The sequence below is a fragment of the Mirounga leonina genome, unplaced genomic scaffold, assembly GCF_011800145.1.
Source record: "Mirounga leonina isolate KUSES-001 unplaced genomic scaffold, KU_Mleo_1.0 Mir_94, whole genome shotgun sequence".
Classification (NCBI taxonomy): Eukaryota; Metazoa; Chordata; class Mammalia; order Carnivora; family Phocidae; genus Mirounga; species Mirounga leonina.
In genome coordinates, this window is record NW_023270855.1 from 46,769,485 (window position 1) to 46,783,895 (window position 14,411).

At 59.7% G+C, this 14,411-nt stretch overlaps 2 protein-coding genes across 11 annotated transcripts in view; both read right to left on the reverse strand.

Moving 5' to 3' along the window:
• Nucleotides 1-1,968: 1,968 nt before the first annotated feature.
• USE1 (unconventional SNARE in the ER 1) lies at nt 1,969-5,208 on the reverse strand. Its single transcript, XM_034998120.1, has 8 exons — nt 4,710-5,208; nt 4,345-4,394; nt 4,107-4,185; nt 3,864-4,016; nt 3,345-3,357; nt 2,877-2,904; nt 2,410-2,584; nt 1,969-2,168 (listed from the first exon to the last, which is right to left on the reverse strand). Exons 1-8 carry the CDS (start codon nt 4,875-4,877, stop codon nt 1,986-1,988), a joined length of 849 nt encoding a protein of 282 aa, XP_034854011.1. The 5' UTR covers nt 4,878-5,208; the 3' UTR covers nt 1,969-1,985.
• Nucleotides 5,209-6,283: 1,075 nt separating this feature from the next.
• MYO9B (myosin IXB) overlaps nt 6,284-14,411 on the reverse strand; it is an 88,216-nt gene continuing 80,088 nt past the window's right edge. For 6 of the 10 annotated variants that reach the window (XM_034998115.1, XM_034998112.1, XM_034998114.1 and 3 more), the window contains 13 exons: nt 14,139-14,312; nt 13,995-14,036; nt 13,716-13,827; nt 12,353-12,426; nt 11,688-11,880; nt 11,480-11,608; nt 11,124-11,229; nt 10,790-10,921; nt 9,779-9,902; nt 9,305-9,352; nt 8,812-8,954; nt 7,841-7,968; nt 6,284-7,717 (listed from right to left, as the gene is read on the reverse strand). In XM_034998115.1, the coding sequence (XP_034854006.1) occupies nt 7,302-7,717; nt 7,841-7,968; nt 8,812-8,954; nt 9,305-9,352; nt 9,779-9,902; nt 10,790-10,921; nt 11,124-11,229; nt 11,480-11,608; nt 11,688-11,880; nt 12,353-12,426; nt 13,716-13,827; nt 13,995-14,036; nt 14,139-14,312 (1,821 nt within the window). In that variant the 3' untranslated portion in view covers nt 6,284-7,301. The remainder of the gene's footprint in view (nt 7,718-7,840; nt 7,969-8,811; nt 8,955-9,304; nt 9,353-9,778; nt 9,903-10,789; nt 10,922-11,123; nt 11,230-11,479; nt 11,609-11,687; nt 11,881-12,352; nt 12,427-13,715; nt 13,828-13,994; nt 14,037-14,138; nt 14,313-14,411) is intronic. The other 4 variants (XM_034998117.1, XM_034998113.1, XM_034998111.1 and 1 more) reach the window with 3 other exon arrangements.

Here is a 14,411-nt window from a genome sequence, read left to right on the forward strand (position 1 = left end):
TTTATTTATTTATTTATTTATTTATTTATTTATTTATTTATTTATTTTTAAAGATTTTATTTATTTATTCATGAGAGACAGAGAGAGAGGCAGAGGGAGAAGCAGGCCCCCAAGGAGCAGGGAGCCCGATGCGGGACTCGAGTCCAGGACTCTGGGATCATGACCTGAGCCGAAGGCAGACGCTTAACCATCTGAGCCACCCAGGCGCCCCCAAGGATGTAGTTTAACCAAGTAGTGTATCTTCTTTTACTATTATAGGTGAGATCGTCCAATACATTTTGCAGGCCTTTTTTTTTTTCCCCCATGTAGGAAACTAAATTAAATCCCTTGCTGTTTTACTGAATTCTCTGGTTGAAATAGCTTTTTAAAGTTAATTTGGGTTTTTCATATAGAATAAGTCATATCATCTGCAAATAACTTTGCCTTTTTTTCTCATTTCTCAGTCGAATCTCTTCTTTCTTGTCTAGTTGTATTGACCAGCACTTCCAGACAATGTTAAATCTTCGGGGGAGTTGGGTGGACTGTGGACATTCCCCTCCACCTCCCTCTCTTTGATGGCAGAATTGCCAGTATTTGCTCATTGAATTCAGTGCTCCTTGGCTTGAGATTTTGCAGTTAAATGAGGAAAATATCTGTCTTTGCTAATTGTTTACTGAGAGATGTTGAGCAATGGATACTGAACAGTACAATGTACCATTCCACCCTACGATTTTGTTTCCCGATGCATTAATGTGGCTATTAACAAACTCCTATTGAACCATCTCTGCATCTTAAGCGTGAGCCTTCTTAAGATCTACTTTTTTTTTTTTCCTTCAAAGATTTTAAGTAATCTCTACACCCAAAGTGGGGCTTGAACTTACAACCCTGATAAGAGTTGCATGCTCGGGGCACCTGGGTGGCTCAGTCGTTAAGCGTCTGCCTTCGGCTCAGGTCATGATCTCAGGGTCCTGGGATCGAGCCCCACATCGGGCTCCCTGCTCCGCAGGAAGCCTGCTTCTCCCTCTCCCGCTCCCCCTGCTTGTGTTCCCTCTCTAGCTGTGTCTCTGTCAAATAAATAAATAAAATCTTAAAAAAAAAAGAGTTGCATGCTCTACTGACTGAGCCAGCCAGGTGCCCCTCAAGATGTATTTTTTAAAAGTTGCCATTAGAGCTCATAAAAAGCTTTACTTGGTGTTTTTATACTTGTGTTGATGGGGGTCCACTTGGTCACTTCCATGCCTGTCCCCATAGTGCCCACTCACACTCCCATGGGTCTGGGACAAACACCCTTGTGCACCTGTCACCTGCCCAGCCTCCCTCACTGGGCTCCCTTGATCACCCCCTTCACAGGCTTTGCCTTCAACGTCTGGGGTGAGAGCAGAGCCCAGAACCAATGGCTCTCCTGGGACTCCCACTCTACGACCCCTTCCAGGGTCCCTACTCGGGAGGGGGTAGTGCCCCCCCCCCCCAGTTCTCATCTGAAATGATCAGGCTATGACCTTGCCAGGGCAGAGTTTCCACAGACCCTCATGTGTTTGTTGAATGACTTGCTGAAGCCTCTAGTTTCCGGAGAGCTCAGGTCGTGGCTGGACTAAGTCTTATCTCTGAACTCTCATCTTCAGTTTCAAGAAGGCCCAGCCCTGATGCTCCCTCCTCCAGGCTGACCTCCAGACATAGCCCCATTTCTCCCCCACCCTCCAGCCTCATCCCAACCGCACAGGGCTGAAGGCACTGTGTTTGGCTCTGACTCTTCCAGCCTGGGGGCTCCTGCGGCTTCTTGGGGCCTGGCCTTTTCCGGTGTGGGGTGGGTACTCAGGGGGGAACTGAAGGGGGAGGTCACTGGGTCACCACCCCGCCCAGACTGACCTTCCTCTCCTGCTCATGCGCTTTCTGTGGCTCTCAGGAACCTCCAAAGACCCTCCCATATTGTTGCCCAGCCCAAAGGGCAGCCCTGGACACGGGTGGAGGGCAGACAGAGGGCAGACAGGGTGGGCCGGGACAGGTCTTTATTTGAGTTTGGGCATGATGCGGATGAACAGGATCATGCTGATGAAGATGAAGCAGACGATGATAAGCATGGCCCAGAGCAGCCAGTTGACAGACTTCTGTGTGTGTTGCTCCAGCCGCTCGGATTCTGTCTTCAGCTTCTCCAGGTTCTGGTCAGCCATCTTGAGGGAGTGTGACAGGGTCTGTGGGTGAGGTAGGGAGAGTGTCAACCCGACTGTGGTCAAGTGTGGTGTCTGCCCGCCACCTGGGGGCAAGTCTGCTCCTCTAGGCCCTGCTGGTACTGTCCCCTCTGCTGGGAATTCCGTTTGTGCCTACTACCAAACTTCTATTATCCAACAAAGCCCTGGCCACAGTGCCCTTCTGCTGGGAAGCCTTCTCTGATGTCCCAGGGCAGAGGTTGGAAAGTTCCCACAGTCCTCACACCTGGTTGTCCTTCTTAATGACGCTCTGGGCGGCCAGTGTGTTGGTCTTGAGGCTCCGGGCCAGGCCTAGCATCTCCTCCGCAAGCTTCTCCTGGAGGTTCTGATGTCGCTGCAGGACGAGGTCCAGCTCGGCTGCCGACTGTTTCTCATCCCCTGGTCTGGGCCCTGTCACCCCGCTGACCTCATACATAGGTGGACAAGTGGGCATGAGACGGGGTGGGGGAGGGGAAGAAACCAACATGTTCCCAAGGAACCCAGAGGTTATGGCTCCAGCCACTGCCCTGCTTGGGGCTCCGTTTCCCCTTTTTTACTTTGGCTTTTAGGAAGAGCATCCCCAGAAGTGGCTTCTGATCAGTAGTTTAGATGCTTGTGGAGGCCCTCATGGTTTGGTGCTTCAGTGGCCCAAGGTTCGTCCAGCCGCCCGCCCTCCTCACACCCCAGGGCCACCCAAGGGCTGAGGACACTTACGTTCTCTTCCTCACATCCAGCGGGGGCTCTGGAAGCGAAAAAGCCAAGCAGGAAGAAGGAAAAGGATTGGTTTCCTGTTTTCCGGCTTCCTGATCATTGCCTGTGATGTGTCTGCTATTCATAATGTCGTTGCCTGTCTAGTTGGCTGCCCAGTGAGCTCCTGATCATGCTTCAAAGCCCTAACTCAAAAGCCCTCTCTTTTAAGAAAATTTCCTCACCCCTATCTGGGCTCCCCCAGGCCCCACGTCCTTTCTGCCGGCCTAACCTTGGCCCCGTGGCCTGGGATTTTCCAGCTTTATTTCCTCTGGGGGCCAGCTCCTCTGTCCTGGTACCCCCATCAGGCATAACTAGGTGACACCCCTGGGGCTATGCTCCCTGGGCTGTGGAAGACCCTGGGGGAATCAGGTGAAGGATGTGAGGTGGCATGACAGTTAAGCCTCAAGTCCTGTCTCATTCAGGGCGACTCACCTCCAGCAGAGTCCTATGGGAAAAAGAGAGAGGCATGAAGTCACCTATCTGTCCTGCCCCCCGAAAATGTCCTTTCTGCTCTCAGAACCCCCCCACACACACACACTCATTCAGGGACCAGGGCAAGTCCCATGACCTCTGGGCCTTAGTTTCTTCATATTTCGAAGGGTTTACCTGATCCACATAAAATGCTCAAGAAGACACGTGCTGTCCCATTTTACAGATGGAAAAACTTGTCCATTTGTGGCAGGATGAGACACAGTCATCTATCTGTGGCAAACTTGCCTATCTGTTGCTCTGGGTCTTAACTATCTATACCATTTTTGCCTTGGACCAAACTCTTATACATCTAGCAAAGTCCTGGCTCCGCCTTTCTGTTGGGAAGCCGACTGATGGCCCAGGGCAGAGGCTGTTGGGACCCCTTGGGTCCCTGCACCTGCCAGCATTTGTTCTGGCCACATCCAGGCACGAAACTGTCCCTGACCAAAGGGTTCCCAGGGACCAGGGAGGTAGCCCTACCGTGCCTAGCAGCTCACTCCTCATTTCGCTGGTGTACCGAGCCCGCGACTGCAGATGCACCGTCTTGGTGGCAGGCACCCGCTCCCTGGCTGTGGTTGGTACACGGCCAGGGGCCAGAAACTGGTTGGCTAGGGCCTTCTCTGAGGCGGAGGTCTGCCAAAGAGGGAAAAGGGGTCACCAGAGGGACAGGTCCTGGGCAGGTGAGCGTGATGAGGGCTGAGGAAGTAGAGCAGGCCGGCTCACCAGCTTCTCTGCCTGCAGCATCCCCTTCAGGAAATCGACCTTGCGGGAATATTCATTGATCACCTCGGAGGCTGGTTTGCTGGAAGGCGAGAAGAGGAAAAAGAAAGGCTGCCCACTGTCCCCAGTTCCGGGAAGGGTCTCAGCAGGGGGCTGGAGCCTAGGGATTCCCCAACAGGGACCGGCCCTGGCCCCCGACTCCCATCCCGGATTTCAGGCCCCTGTGGCCGCCTGCACTCACCTTGCCTGGGCTTTCAGGGCCTGCAGCATGTCCTCGAGGGCTCCCACGTACTGGGGAGGGAAAGTGGGGGTGTAAGCCTGGGCTGCCACACCCTCCCACTCCTCCCGGTCCTGCTCAAAGTGGGGTGGGGGCTGGGGGCGGCAGGGCCACCAAAGGGGCGGGGCCAAAGGGGGCGGAGCCAGGGAGGCGGGGCTAGCTGAACTGTAGGGAATGGGGCGGGAGCTACAGGTGGACGTGGCGGAACCGGCCGGAAGGGGCGTGGTCAGAGCGGCTGTTGGGACTGGGGCGTAGGGCCCGGCGCTCGCTAGATGCGGAGGTCGCCGTCTGGGCATTGGGCTCTGCTTAACAGTAAAGATTTCCCTCACCTTCTCCAGACGCCACTCGTCCGGGTCCCGCTTCTCCGCTGCCATCGCCTCGCAGCGGCACAGCAACCGCACCAGGTTCAGTTCCAGCCTCGACGCTGCCATCATCCCTCGGCGGTACCCTGCCCCTTCCGCCGGCGCCATCTTGGAGAAGGGCGGAAGTGCCCTCATTTGGGCTTCTTCCGGGCGCGTCCACCACTCGTTCGCGGTTGCGTCTTTGGGACGGAACTAATGTTTTGTTTCAAGGAGAGGCGCTTTCCTGTCTGTATTTACTCAGGGCTGAGTCGCGTTTTCCCTTCTCAAGCGTCTTAACCCTTCCGGAAGGGTTAAAAGGACCGGTCCTTCGATGTCAGCCCCATGTGCAATACGTCCTCTGCTTATTCCTTTTCTCCTGCTCAAAATTCCTTCCCCACGCCCACTTCGGCTTGGGTTCTTCCCACGCTGAGCTCTTCCGTATCCAGGCAGCCTTCCCCGGTTCTTCCCAGGGTACGGGCCTGGGACTAAGGTATCCAAGGCTTAGGGGCCCACCGAAGTTTGTGGTTATGAGCTTCCGGGTCTGATTCTGACTCCACCCCCCGCAGTGGCCTTGAGGAGGCTTGACTTTTTGGGCCTGGTTCCTCCTTTGGAAAAGGGGTGGTGTGACAAAGCCCGCCTCGGGGTGGGGGGGGGGATATTAGCTAGCTCTGGGGGTGAGAGGTGGGGCAGGCTCACCCCTAACGCCCAGACCCCCATGGAGAGAGCCCCACCTGAGTCCCCAGTCAAGGCCCATCCTGCGACCTCCCCCCACCCCTAGGCCTGCGGAGGACAGGGTTAAGGACTGCAGCTTCAGAGGGACTGGAGCCTGACTTGCGGCACTCATCCATCTTCCCACCCCTCACGTCACCTGTGCCCCGGTCACACGTGGGCCTGGTGCCCTCGCAAAATACTATGTAGCAGACTAAACCCAGGGATGAAGGGGGGCACTGGAGGCAGATGGGGCAGGCTCTGAATCCCAGCCCTACCCCATCCCAAATGTGTGGCCTCAGACAAGCCTCCCAACTCCCTCATGTGCTGTCTGGACTAGGGTTCTTCACTGCTCCCCCCACCCCGGCCCCATGGGTCCCGCCTGCCAGCAGGTTCCCACCGCTGCCCATCTGATGGCAGCCTGAGAGCTGGGCTGAGAGAGGATAGTGGGCAGGGGGTGGCTTCCGGTTCCGCTGGGCCCACCAGGGACTGATCCTCTCAGAGGGAGACAGCCTTGTAGCTGACATTTAAGCCCTCGCTGGGGAGAGGCTGGGTGCTAAAACAGGGCAATGGGAGGCAGCTCCCAGGACAACAGGCTCTTTGCCAACCCCCCCCCCCCCATTTCCAGATCAATAAACAAGCACCTCCAGCAAATGCACCACTCTAGTGTGAGGAGCACATGGGAAATTCCAACAGCAATTGGCTGGAGGTTCAGGGCAGGTCCTCCCAGACAAGGGGCACAGCCCCCCGCCCTGTACCCCTCTTGGCTGAGGCCACAGGGTGGACCCCCACCTGCTAGCCCCCCGCTCCTCCAACAAACTCCAAACCCAGTCTGAGCAGGAACTGCACGCAAACACCTTTCAGGCACTTTTTATTTTGCACGGCTTGTGGGGCACCTGGGGCACCTCCCGCCCCAGACCTGTGGCTGTGTGTCCGAGGAGTGAGCCAAGCCTGAGAGAGGGGGAGCCCAACTCCGGAGATCCCCAGGCTGTCACTGTCGACCAGCAGGAATGTCCAACCCCAGGCCTTGCCCTCCCTGCCTGTGAGTGGTCCTGAGTCTCGGCTCCTGTTGGCCGCACGGAGTGGGCAGTATGCTGAGGGTCGCCTCCTCTGGCCTCCCGAGTCCGGGGCATGGAGACAGAAGAGTGATGGCCACATTCAAGTCTCCCTGGGATGTGAGGTCTGTGGTGCTGCAGGTGGAGGCTGCCGACCACCTTGTGCCCTGACTCCAGCCACCAGCCTTGATTCCCAGAGAGGCTCCGACACTCCTTCAGATGCATGCCAGCCGGGCAAGAGGATGCGTCCGAGACACACCTGGGGCAGTCAGAGGCCCCAAGGGCCCAAATCCCGTGTGCAAGGCCCCGGTCCTCAGACCGTGGGCCCCAGGCCGTCCTCAGTGCGGGTCTGAGCCCCCGACATGCGGCGGCCGTGCACGCTTTGCTCTGAAGGCTCAAGTCCGGGTTATAAGGGAGATGCAGGACGTTAATATAAAAGTTTGTACATACAAGTATAAAAAACAATTTGGTCTCTTGTTAAGGCTGTTACAGTTTAAAGTTATGTAAACCACGCACAAAGAAACAGTTACCATATAAAACAAAAAGGGAGGTGGGAGATGCCAGATGCCAGGCCGCCCACCATGATTTGGTGCTCTGGGTGGGCGCATCTATGTGGTGTGGGGGCTCAGCAAGGGCGGCCGGGCCTTGGCTGGCCTCTCCCTGCTTGGACTCTGCACTTGGGGCTGGCGCCCACCTCACATTGTCTTGGAGCTTTTCATTCGGGATCCTTCTCAGCCAAACGCTGGCTCTGCAGCTCAGTGCCCAGCTCTGGCACGGGCTGGTCCTCAGACTCGCGGGGACTCTGCACCGCGGGCCCTCAGCCGTTGGCCTGGCCCGAGGTGGGGGGCAGGCAGTAGGTCGGGGGGTCTGAGTACCTCCGCTTGGCCCCCGGAGGCCGGTCGTCCTCGTCCAGGGGCTCCCGCATGCCCTGCACGGGCAGGTGAGCGCTGGGTGTGATATACACAGAGTGTACCTGGTCCGGGCGGCGGGCAGGTGGCTCTCGGCGCCTCACTGGGGCAGCGGCCTCCGGGGCACCCAGTACCCGGCCGGGGAGGTGGGAGGGCAGGCCGGGCGGGAGCTTGATGTTGGCTGTGGGCATGATGGGGGTCCGCCGGGGGGTCTTCACTCTGACCGTCACGAAGGACGACGGCCTTCGTCGTGGAGGGGCGGCTGCCACGGGGAGGGGGTTCAGGGCGGGCGCGCCGGGGCTGGGGAGGACAGGCGCGGGGGGCCCTTTTGAGAGACAGACGGCAGGGTTACTGCAGCTTCGGGGCCATTAGACGGACCCTTGCCCCAGGGCCTGCCGGTGGTGGAGGACACGGGAAGGAGAAAAGCAGACACTGCCTTAATACTGACCTTCTGAGGCCCCCCGCCCGGCCCGCTCTTCCAACAGGCTCTCAGTGCTGGCCGACGTTTCTGAGTCCAGGTTTTCCTCGTCGGAGCCCCGAGGGTCCAGCTCCGGCAGCCGGTAGGTGATGTCCTCCCTGGGGGGGGGGGGGACGGGGTCGTGGTGTCCAAGGCTGTTCCCAAGGTGAAAGACCACCCAACAAGAGTGCCAGGCCAGCAGGGTACAGAACAGGCCTTCCTGGTCCTGGATGGGAGTCCCTGCCCTCAGCACCCCCAGCACCCATCTCCAAATCACACCTGGCCCAGAGACACTCCGGGGAGGATGGTGTCAGGCTGCTGAGGGAAGCCATCCACCTGGCCCTATACTGAGCTAGTGACAGGCTCCTGCCTCAGGGCCTTTGCAAGTGTTGGTCCCTCTGCCTGAGTGCTCTACCCTGTTCCTAAGACGAGGGAGGCCAAGTGGCCCAGGTCACACCTGTCCTCCTGGTATAATAAAAAAAAAAATTATTTGACAGAGAGAGAGAGCACAGGCAGAGGGAGCGGCAGGCTCCCCGCAGAGCAGGGAGCCCGATGTGGGATCATGACCTGAGCCGAAGGCAGCCACTTAACCGACTGAGGCACCCAGGCACCCCGTCCTGGCATAATGTTAGTGGCGTCCCTACACACTCACGTCTTGACTGGGTGACAGATTAATTGGTCACACTAGCTAAAACCATCTTGAAGACAAAGTTTGGGCATTACCCCTCTGCTGCCCCATTTTCCCCTGTGGACCACCATGGCTCCTGGGGGCCGAGTGGGGGTTTAAACAGAGCCCTAGGCTGCCTTTGAGGACAGCAGCCCCCCCATGAGGTAGGTAGCAGACAACAAGAATGGGCCTAGCCTGTCAGCCTCCTCTAACAGCCGGGTCTGTTACGCAGAGGGGCCTGGGGATGGGGGCCGGATGGCAGAGCCGAGGGCAGGAAGGGGACAGAGACACTTGCTTCTCCTCCTTGATGCACTGGATGCGCTCAATGAGGATCTCCTTCTCGCGGTCCTCGTCGCCGCTGGGGACTTCCTCTTCTGGAAGCACCCCCAGCTCCTCCGGGCCGCCAGCACTGCTTGCCCGGGACTTAGGGCTCTTGTTCTACGACAGAGAAGTGGCAGGTGTGGCTGGCCCCTCTGGGAGGGTGGGGCCGGTGCTCCCGGGAGGGGAGAGGGTGCTGTGAACAGCTCGGGGAGATAAAGGTTAGTTCTGATGTGGAAGGGTGGGCTTAGTGAGGCTGCTCCAGGGATCATGTGGGGACCGAGTGGCTGGTGCTTGGCTGATTAGTCATCCTCAGCGCAGGTGGTCAGCAGGCAGTGGGCCTCCCCCAGCATGCACTTCCAGAAGGTTAGGACATGTTCAGTCTATCCTATGAGACCACGGGCACAAGGGGAACCCAGCATGCACCACACCCGGAGACATGCAGGGCGGCCCGCAGAACGTGTACATACCAGGACCCCCTCATAGGGAGACGAAAACCCCAGTTTGAGAGGCCATGGCTGGGGAAGAGACGAACAGAGGGTGACCATACAAGGGCCATGACCACCACATGGGCACAAGTCACGGGCACCGAGCCACATCGGACTGCAGGGACAAGGACAGGGTCCTCCCGTGGAAGCCCAGGACCTGCCCCCCTAAGTCCCCACCCCCACTGCGGGGCCACTTCTGCGGTGGGGACTTTTCCCTGTAGAAGGGACAGAAGGATGACCTGAACCATCACTGAGTGGATGACAGGTCCCATGCTGCCCTTTGAGGGGCAGTCGGCATGAGGCTGAGCGAGGAAGGTGGTCATTTAGCTGATGTGGGGGAACTGGCCCTCAACCATGCACCCTTGGCTGGCCAAGGGCGTGCAAGGGGTGGAAAGGTGAGACCACTCCCCCGCCCCCAAGCCCTGCCCACCGGCCACTCCCACCCCGCCTGCTCACAGTGTTCTGTCGCAGGAGGGAGAGCCTTCGGAAGGCAATGCTCTCCGCAGCTTCCAGCTGGTTGATCTCCTCCATCTTCACCTTGTACTTCCTCATCTGTTCCTTGATGAGCATCTCCACGCAGCTGTGGAGAAGGTGACCCAGTGTGACTGCCCGCAGGATGGCCAGCGTCAGGGTCTGGCGTCCAGAGGGCACTGGCCAGAGACTAGGGCCTGGGGGCTGAGAGGGAAAGCCCGGGACCAGACAGGGCCACAGACGCAGCCGTGGGCTGTGGCTCCCATCTCCGTGGCAGCGTGCTGTGTGACCTCGTGAGGCTCACTCCACCTTTCTGAGCCTGAGGCCCCGTCTCCACAAGCCTCCCGGTTTGAAGGAGGAAGCACAGCACCGTGGACGGAAGTGAGCCAGCCCCTCCCAGTCCCCCTGCAGGGCGGGGATTGCCCCGCCAAACACGGAAGCCTAGGGGCCCGCAGGAGCTCCGTGAGTGGTAAGCATGGAGGGAAGGCCCCTCAGCCCCGACAGAGAGGCAGTCACAACTCAGGGTTTTCCATCATCACAACCACACAAGAAAAAAGGGAGCAAAGAAAGTGCCGGAAGAGGCTGGAAGAAAATCTGTCAACACCATGTGGCTACGCGGGTGTGTCAGGGCCACACAAGAAACCACCTAAGGTGACAGGTTCTTATTTTTATAGCTTGAAGCCTAAACAGTGTCCTCTTGGTCCCTGACGTCTGACGACTTTTGAGCTCATTTGAAGAACTCTGAAAACTTCTGAAGACGGTGCAGGGGGCAGAAGAGACCCCCAGACAGCTGCTTCTTTCCTGACAGCTTTCGCTGCTACCAGAGGCCAAGGATGTCAGGACGCTGGGCCCCCCATCTGCCCCTCGCCCTGCAACCGGAGAAGGCTTTCTCCTTTCCTCTGCGTTCTTCAGCCTCAAAAGCACTTGGCAGGGATGCCCTAGCTGCTGGAGGAGACGTAACGCGGGGGGCGGGGGGGGCTGGCGCCCAGCACTCACGTGGTGACCTTGAGGACGTCCTTCATGCTGGTCAGCGGGTCCGAGTTGTCGGGGCAGCGCAGAAGGCACGGTGCGAAGATGATGGCCAGGGCGCTGGGCGACATGCGGTTCACGTCCTCAAGCAGGGCCACCCTGCGTGGGGAGCGGCAGTTAGGGGCGGCCAGGGAGCCCCCGGACCCGAGGCCCGAGCCTTGCGGTTGCCTCGGGGAAGGGGCCTGGAGGTGAGACAGGGGTGGAACCACCAGAGAAGGCCGGCCCGGGGCACACCGCGGCGGGGCTCTTGATGGGGACCCCCCCCCCCCCACCCCACAGAGAGCAGATGGCAGGCACTTGCTTGACAAGGTGGAAGATGAGCCGCTCCAGCGAGTTGTGGTTGGCCTCAGGCAGGTGCTCCAGGACGGCGTAGATGGCGCCCAGCTGCTCCTGCTTCTCCGGCAGCTCTGGGGGGGCCCAGGGCATCAGCTCCCTGTAGGCCTGGCCCTGACACGTCCCCGGGGGCAGGGGCCAGGGGGGGGGGGGCGCTGGGACGGGTGTGTGGCCAGGTGCAGGGCCACGGAGGGGTGCACCTGTGCCAGGCCAGCTGCTTGGGGCCCTGAGGTTCCTCAGCCATGCCTCCCCGCCCGGCCACCGTGTGTGGTGCCAGCCCCAACCGCGGCCACCCGCCTGCCTCGGGCCACCCGCCTGACTCACCCACAGCTCGGAGGAAGTCGCCGTACTGGGCGAAGGTCATGAGGGGCTCAGGCAGCTCTCGAAGCCACTGCTTGAGCACTCCGGTGATGGCATGGATGGGGAAGTTCTCCAGCTTGACGGCTGCGGGGTCTGCGGGCAGGCCGGGCAGGGGCGGGTGAGCACAGGCAGGACCCCCCCCGCCACGTGCCCCCCCGCCCCCAACACCCACCTGTCTGCAGTGCCTGTCGTAGCTCCCGTGTGCGGTTGGCAGCGCCTGACTTGCGGTAGAGACCCTCGGTGTACAGGCCGTGCATCTCCACGTGTTCCAGAAGCTTCTCCAGCACGATGGGCACCGAGGCCTTGTCACTGGTCAGGCTGTCCACGCACACGCCAAAGTGGCCTCGCTCGGCACCTGGCTCGCTCTGCAACACCAGAGGTGGGGGTCAGGCCTCCCGTGTGGGCTCCCTCCCTCCCTGCAGGCGGCTGGGGGCGCCCAGCTGGGGAGGTGGGCTTGCTGGCCGCTGGGCTCCCTCAGGCCTGAGAGCAGCCACAGCTCCCTCAGGGGAGTTGGTCCTGCTCCTGCTGCAGCCCCAGCACTTGGGACCCGGCCTCCCTTGTGCAGAGCTGGAGGCTTCCCTCCACCTGGAGAAGGGAGGAGCAGGGCTGGGGGGTCTGAGATGCACACATAAGCCCAGCCCTGCCTCGGGGGACCTCAAGGGGCTCTGATGACAGAACTGGGGGGTGCTCTGCTCTGGACCAGGCCCTCCTGTCGGCTCCCTGCTCCTACCTGACACCCAACCTTGGCCTCGCACCAAGCACACCCTCTCCTCCCCATCGCTTGGGATGGCCTCCCCCAGGTCTTCTGGAAAGTTCCAGGCCCCGGGGGGTGCTCACCTTGCTCCCGCATGTGTAGGAACAATAGGTCTGAATCTTGTGTACACACTTCTTGTGGCAGGTCATCTTGCACACTAGGAGGTCATGGGGGGGTGTCACAGATGGTGCACAAGGGCCCCGGCCACCCACCAACCAGCTTCTATTTTTTTTTTTTTTCTCAAAGATTTTATTTATTCATTTGAGACACAGAGATACAGAGAGAGAGAGAGAGCATGAGCAGTGGGAGAGGCAGAGGGAGAGGAAGAAGCAGACTCCCCAGTGAGTCAGGAGCCCGATGTGGGACTCGATCCCAGGACCCTGGGATCATGACCTGAGCCGAAGGCAGACGCTTAACCATCTGAGCCACCCAGGCGCCCTCTATTTTTTTTTTTAAGATTTTATTTATTTATTTGACAGAGAGAGAGAGAGACAGCGAGAGCAGGAACACAAGCAGCGGGAGCGGGAGAGAGAGAAGCAGGCTGCCTGCCGAGCAGGGAGCCCGATGCGGGGCCCGATCCCAGGACCCTGGAATCATGACCTGAGCCGAAGGCAGACGCTTAACGACTGAGCCACCCAGGTGCCCCTCCACCAACGGGCTTCTAAACTTGAGACATATGAATTTCTACCCCAATTCCCAGGCAAGGAAGCCATGTGGGTAGACGTTCACAGCGGGTGACTGTCAGTGGCCTCAGAGTCTGGCCCATTAATGGGACAGGAACAGGGGTTTGGGGGGTCATGCTTGAGAGAGAAAGCTAGCTGAGACCAAAAAGGAGGGGGCATCCAGTGTCCTTGTCTCAGGGTGGTGACAAGTGCCCGAGTATTTGTGATGGACACGGTGGGGATACACAGGGACTGAAGAGACAGCACATCCTGGGCGGAAGAGAGACAGGCCCGGCCGATCGTGGCAGGGACACACAACCGCCAGAGACCTGACTGACCGCGCCCAGGGCCAGACCCTCCCGCCCGCTGGGTGGGCCCGGGCTGCGTCTGTGTCCCAGGGTTCCTCTGGGGCAGACTGGCCTTGCCTGCTCCATGGGGGAGGGACTCCGGGGGTCTAGGGAGGCGTTGGCAGATCAGGCAGCAGGAACAGTGTGCACGTAAGCTGGGAGGGAGGACATGGGGTAATATGCCGAGGTGGGCATGTGGAGGGCAGGCGACAGAGGTGGTGGGGGGGCCTCAGGGCCGGCTGAGAATCAGCATCTGCCCCAGGGTGACAGTGGGAGAACTGAGTGGGTGAGGCGTGGCCAGGGCAGTGTTCCAGAAAGATCCACCCTGTGGCTCGAGTGGAGGCCCTGGTGCACACTGAGGGGTTGGGGACGTGGTGGGGGAGGAGGGGGTGTCATGGAGCATCAGGGGGCATGGTGGGAGGGCCAGGAGCACTCACCGCTGCAGAGCAGGGCCTTGTCCATGAGCCAGATGTAGGAGAGGCACTGCTCACACGACTGCGGGATGCTCACCTGGTAGCTGACGAACACGTGCCCATTGTGCTGCTGGACCTGGGGGGCCGCGGGGGAGGGCGCTGAGTGGCCAGGGCAGACCCCCCCCCCGCACTCTCACCGCGAGGCTGCCCAGCCTGAATGGGCCGAGGTTCACGTTCACGAGCAGGGCTCCCTAGGGCTGGGCGGGAAAACACGCTCCCACACGCGCACGCGCAAATACTCACAGCGCGATCCTGCTTCCGCTTCTTCTTCTGAGCTTTGCTCTGCTGTGAGGGAGCGCACAGGCGAGGTCTGTGAGGGCCCTCGGGGCACCTCCGCCTCCCGCCGCCCACCCCCCCACTGGTGGTCCCTGAAGCGGCACCACCAACCTTGGGCGGCTCGAAGTCATTCTTGGTGTGCCCGCGGGTGAACTCGTCGAGCAGCGACTGGAAAAGGTTGAGGACCAGGTTGGTGTCCTTTTCCCCTCGCTCGGCCGCCAGATTGTTCACGACAATCTGGTAGTTCTCCATCAGGTCCTTGTAGCCGACGTGGATCTTCCCATTCTGCGGGGATGCAGGCATGACCCTCGTGGGACAGACAGATTGGGGGGGCGCCCTGGAGGGGGCATGGGGGGTCCCCACAGGGGCCCTCCCCAGGGCTGG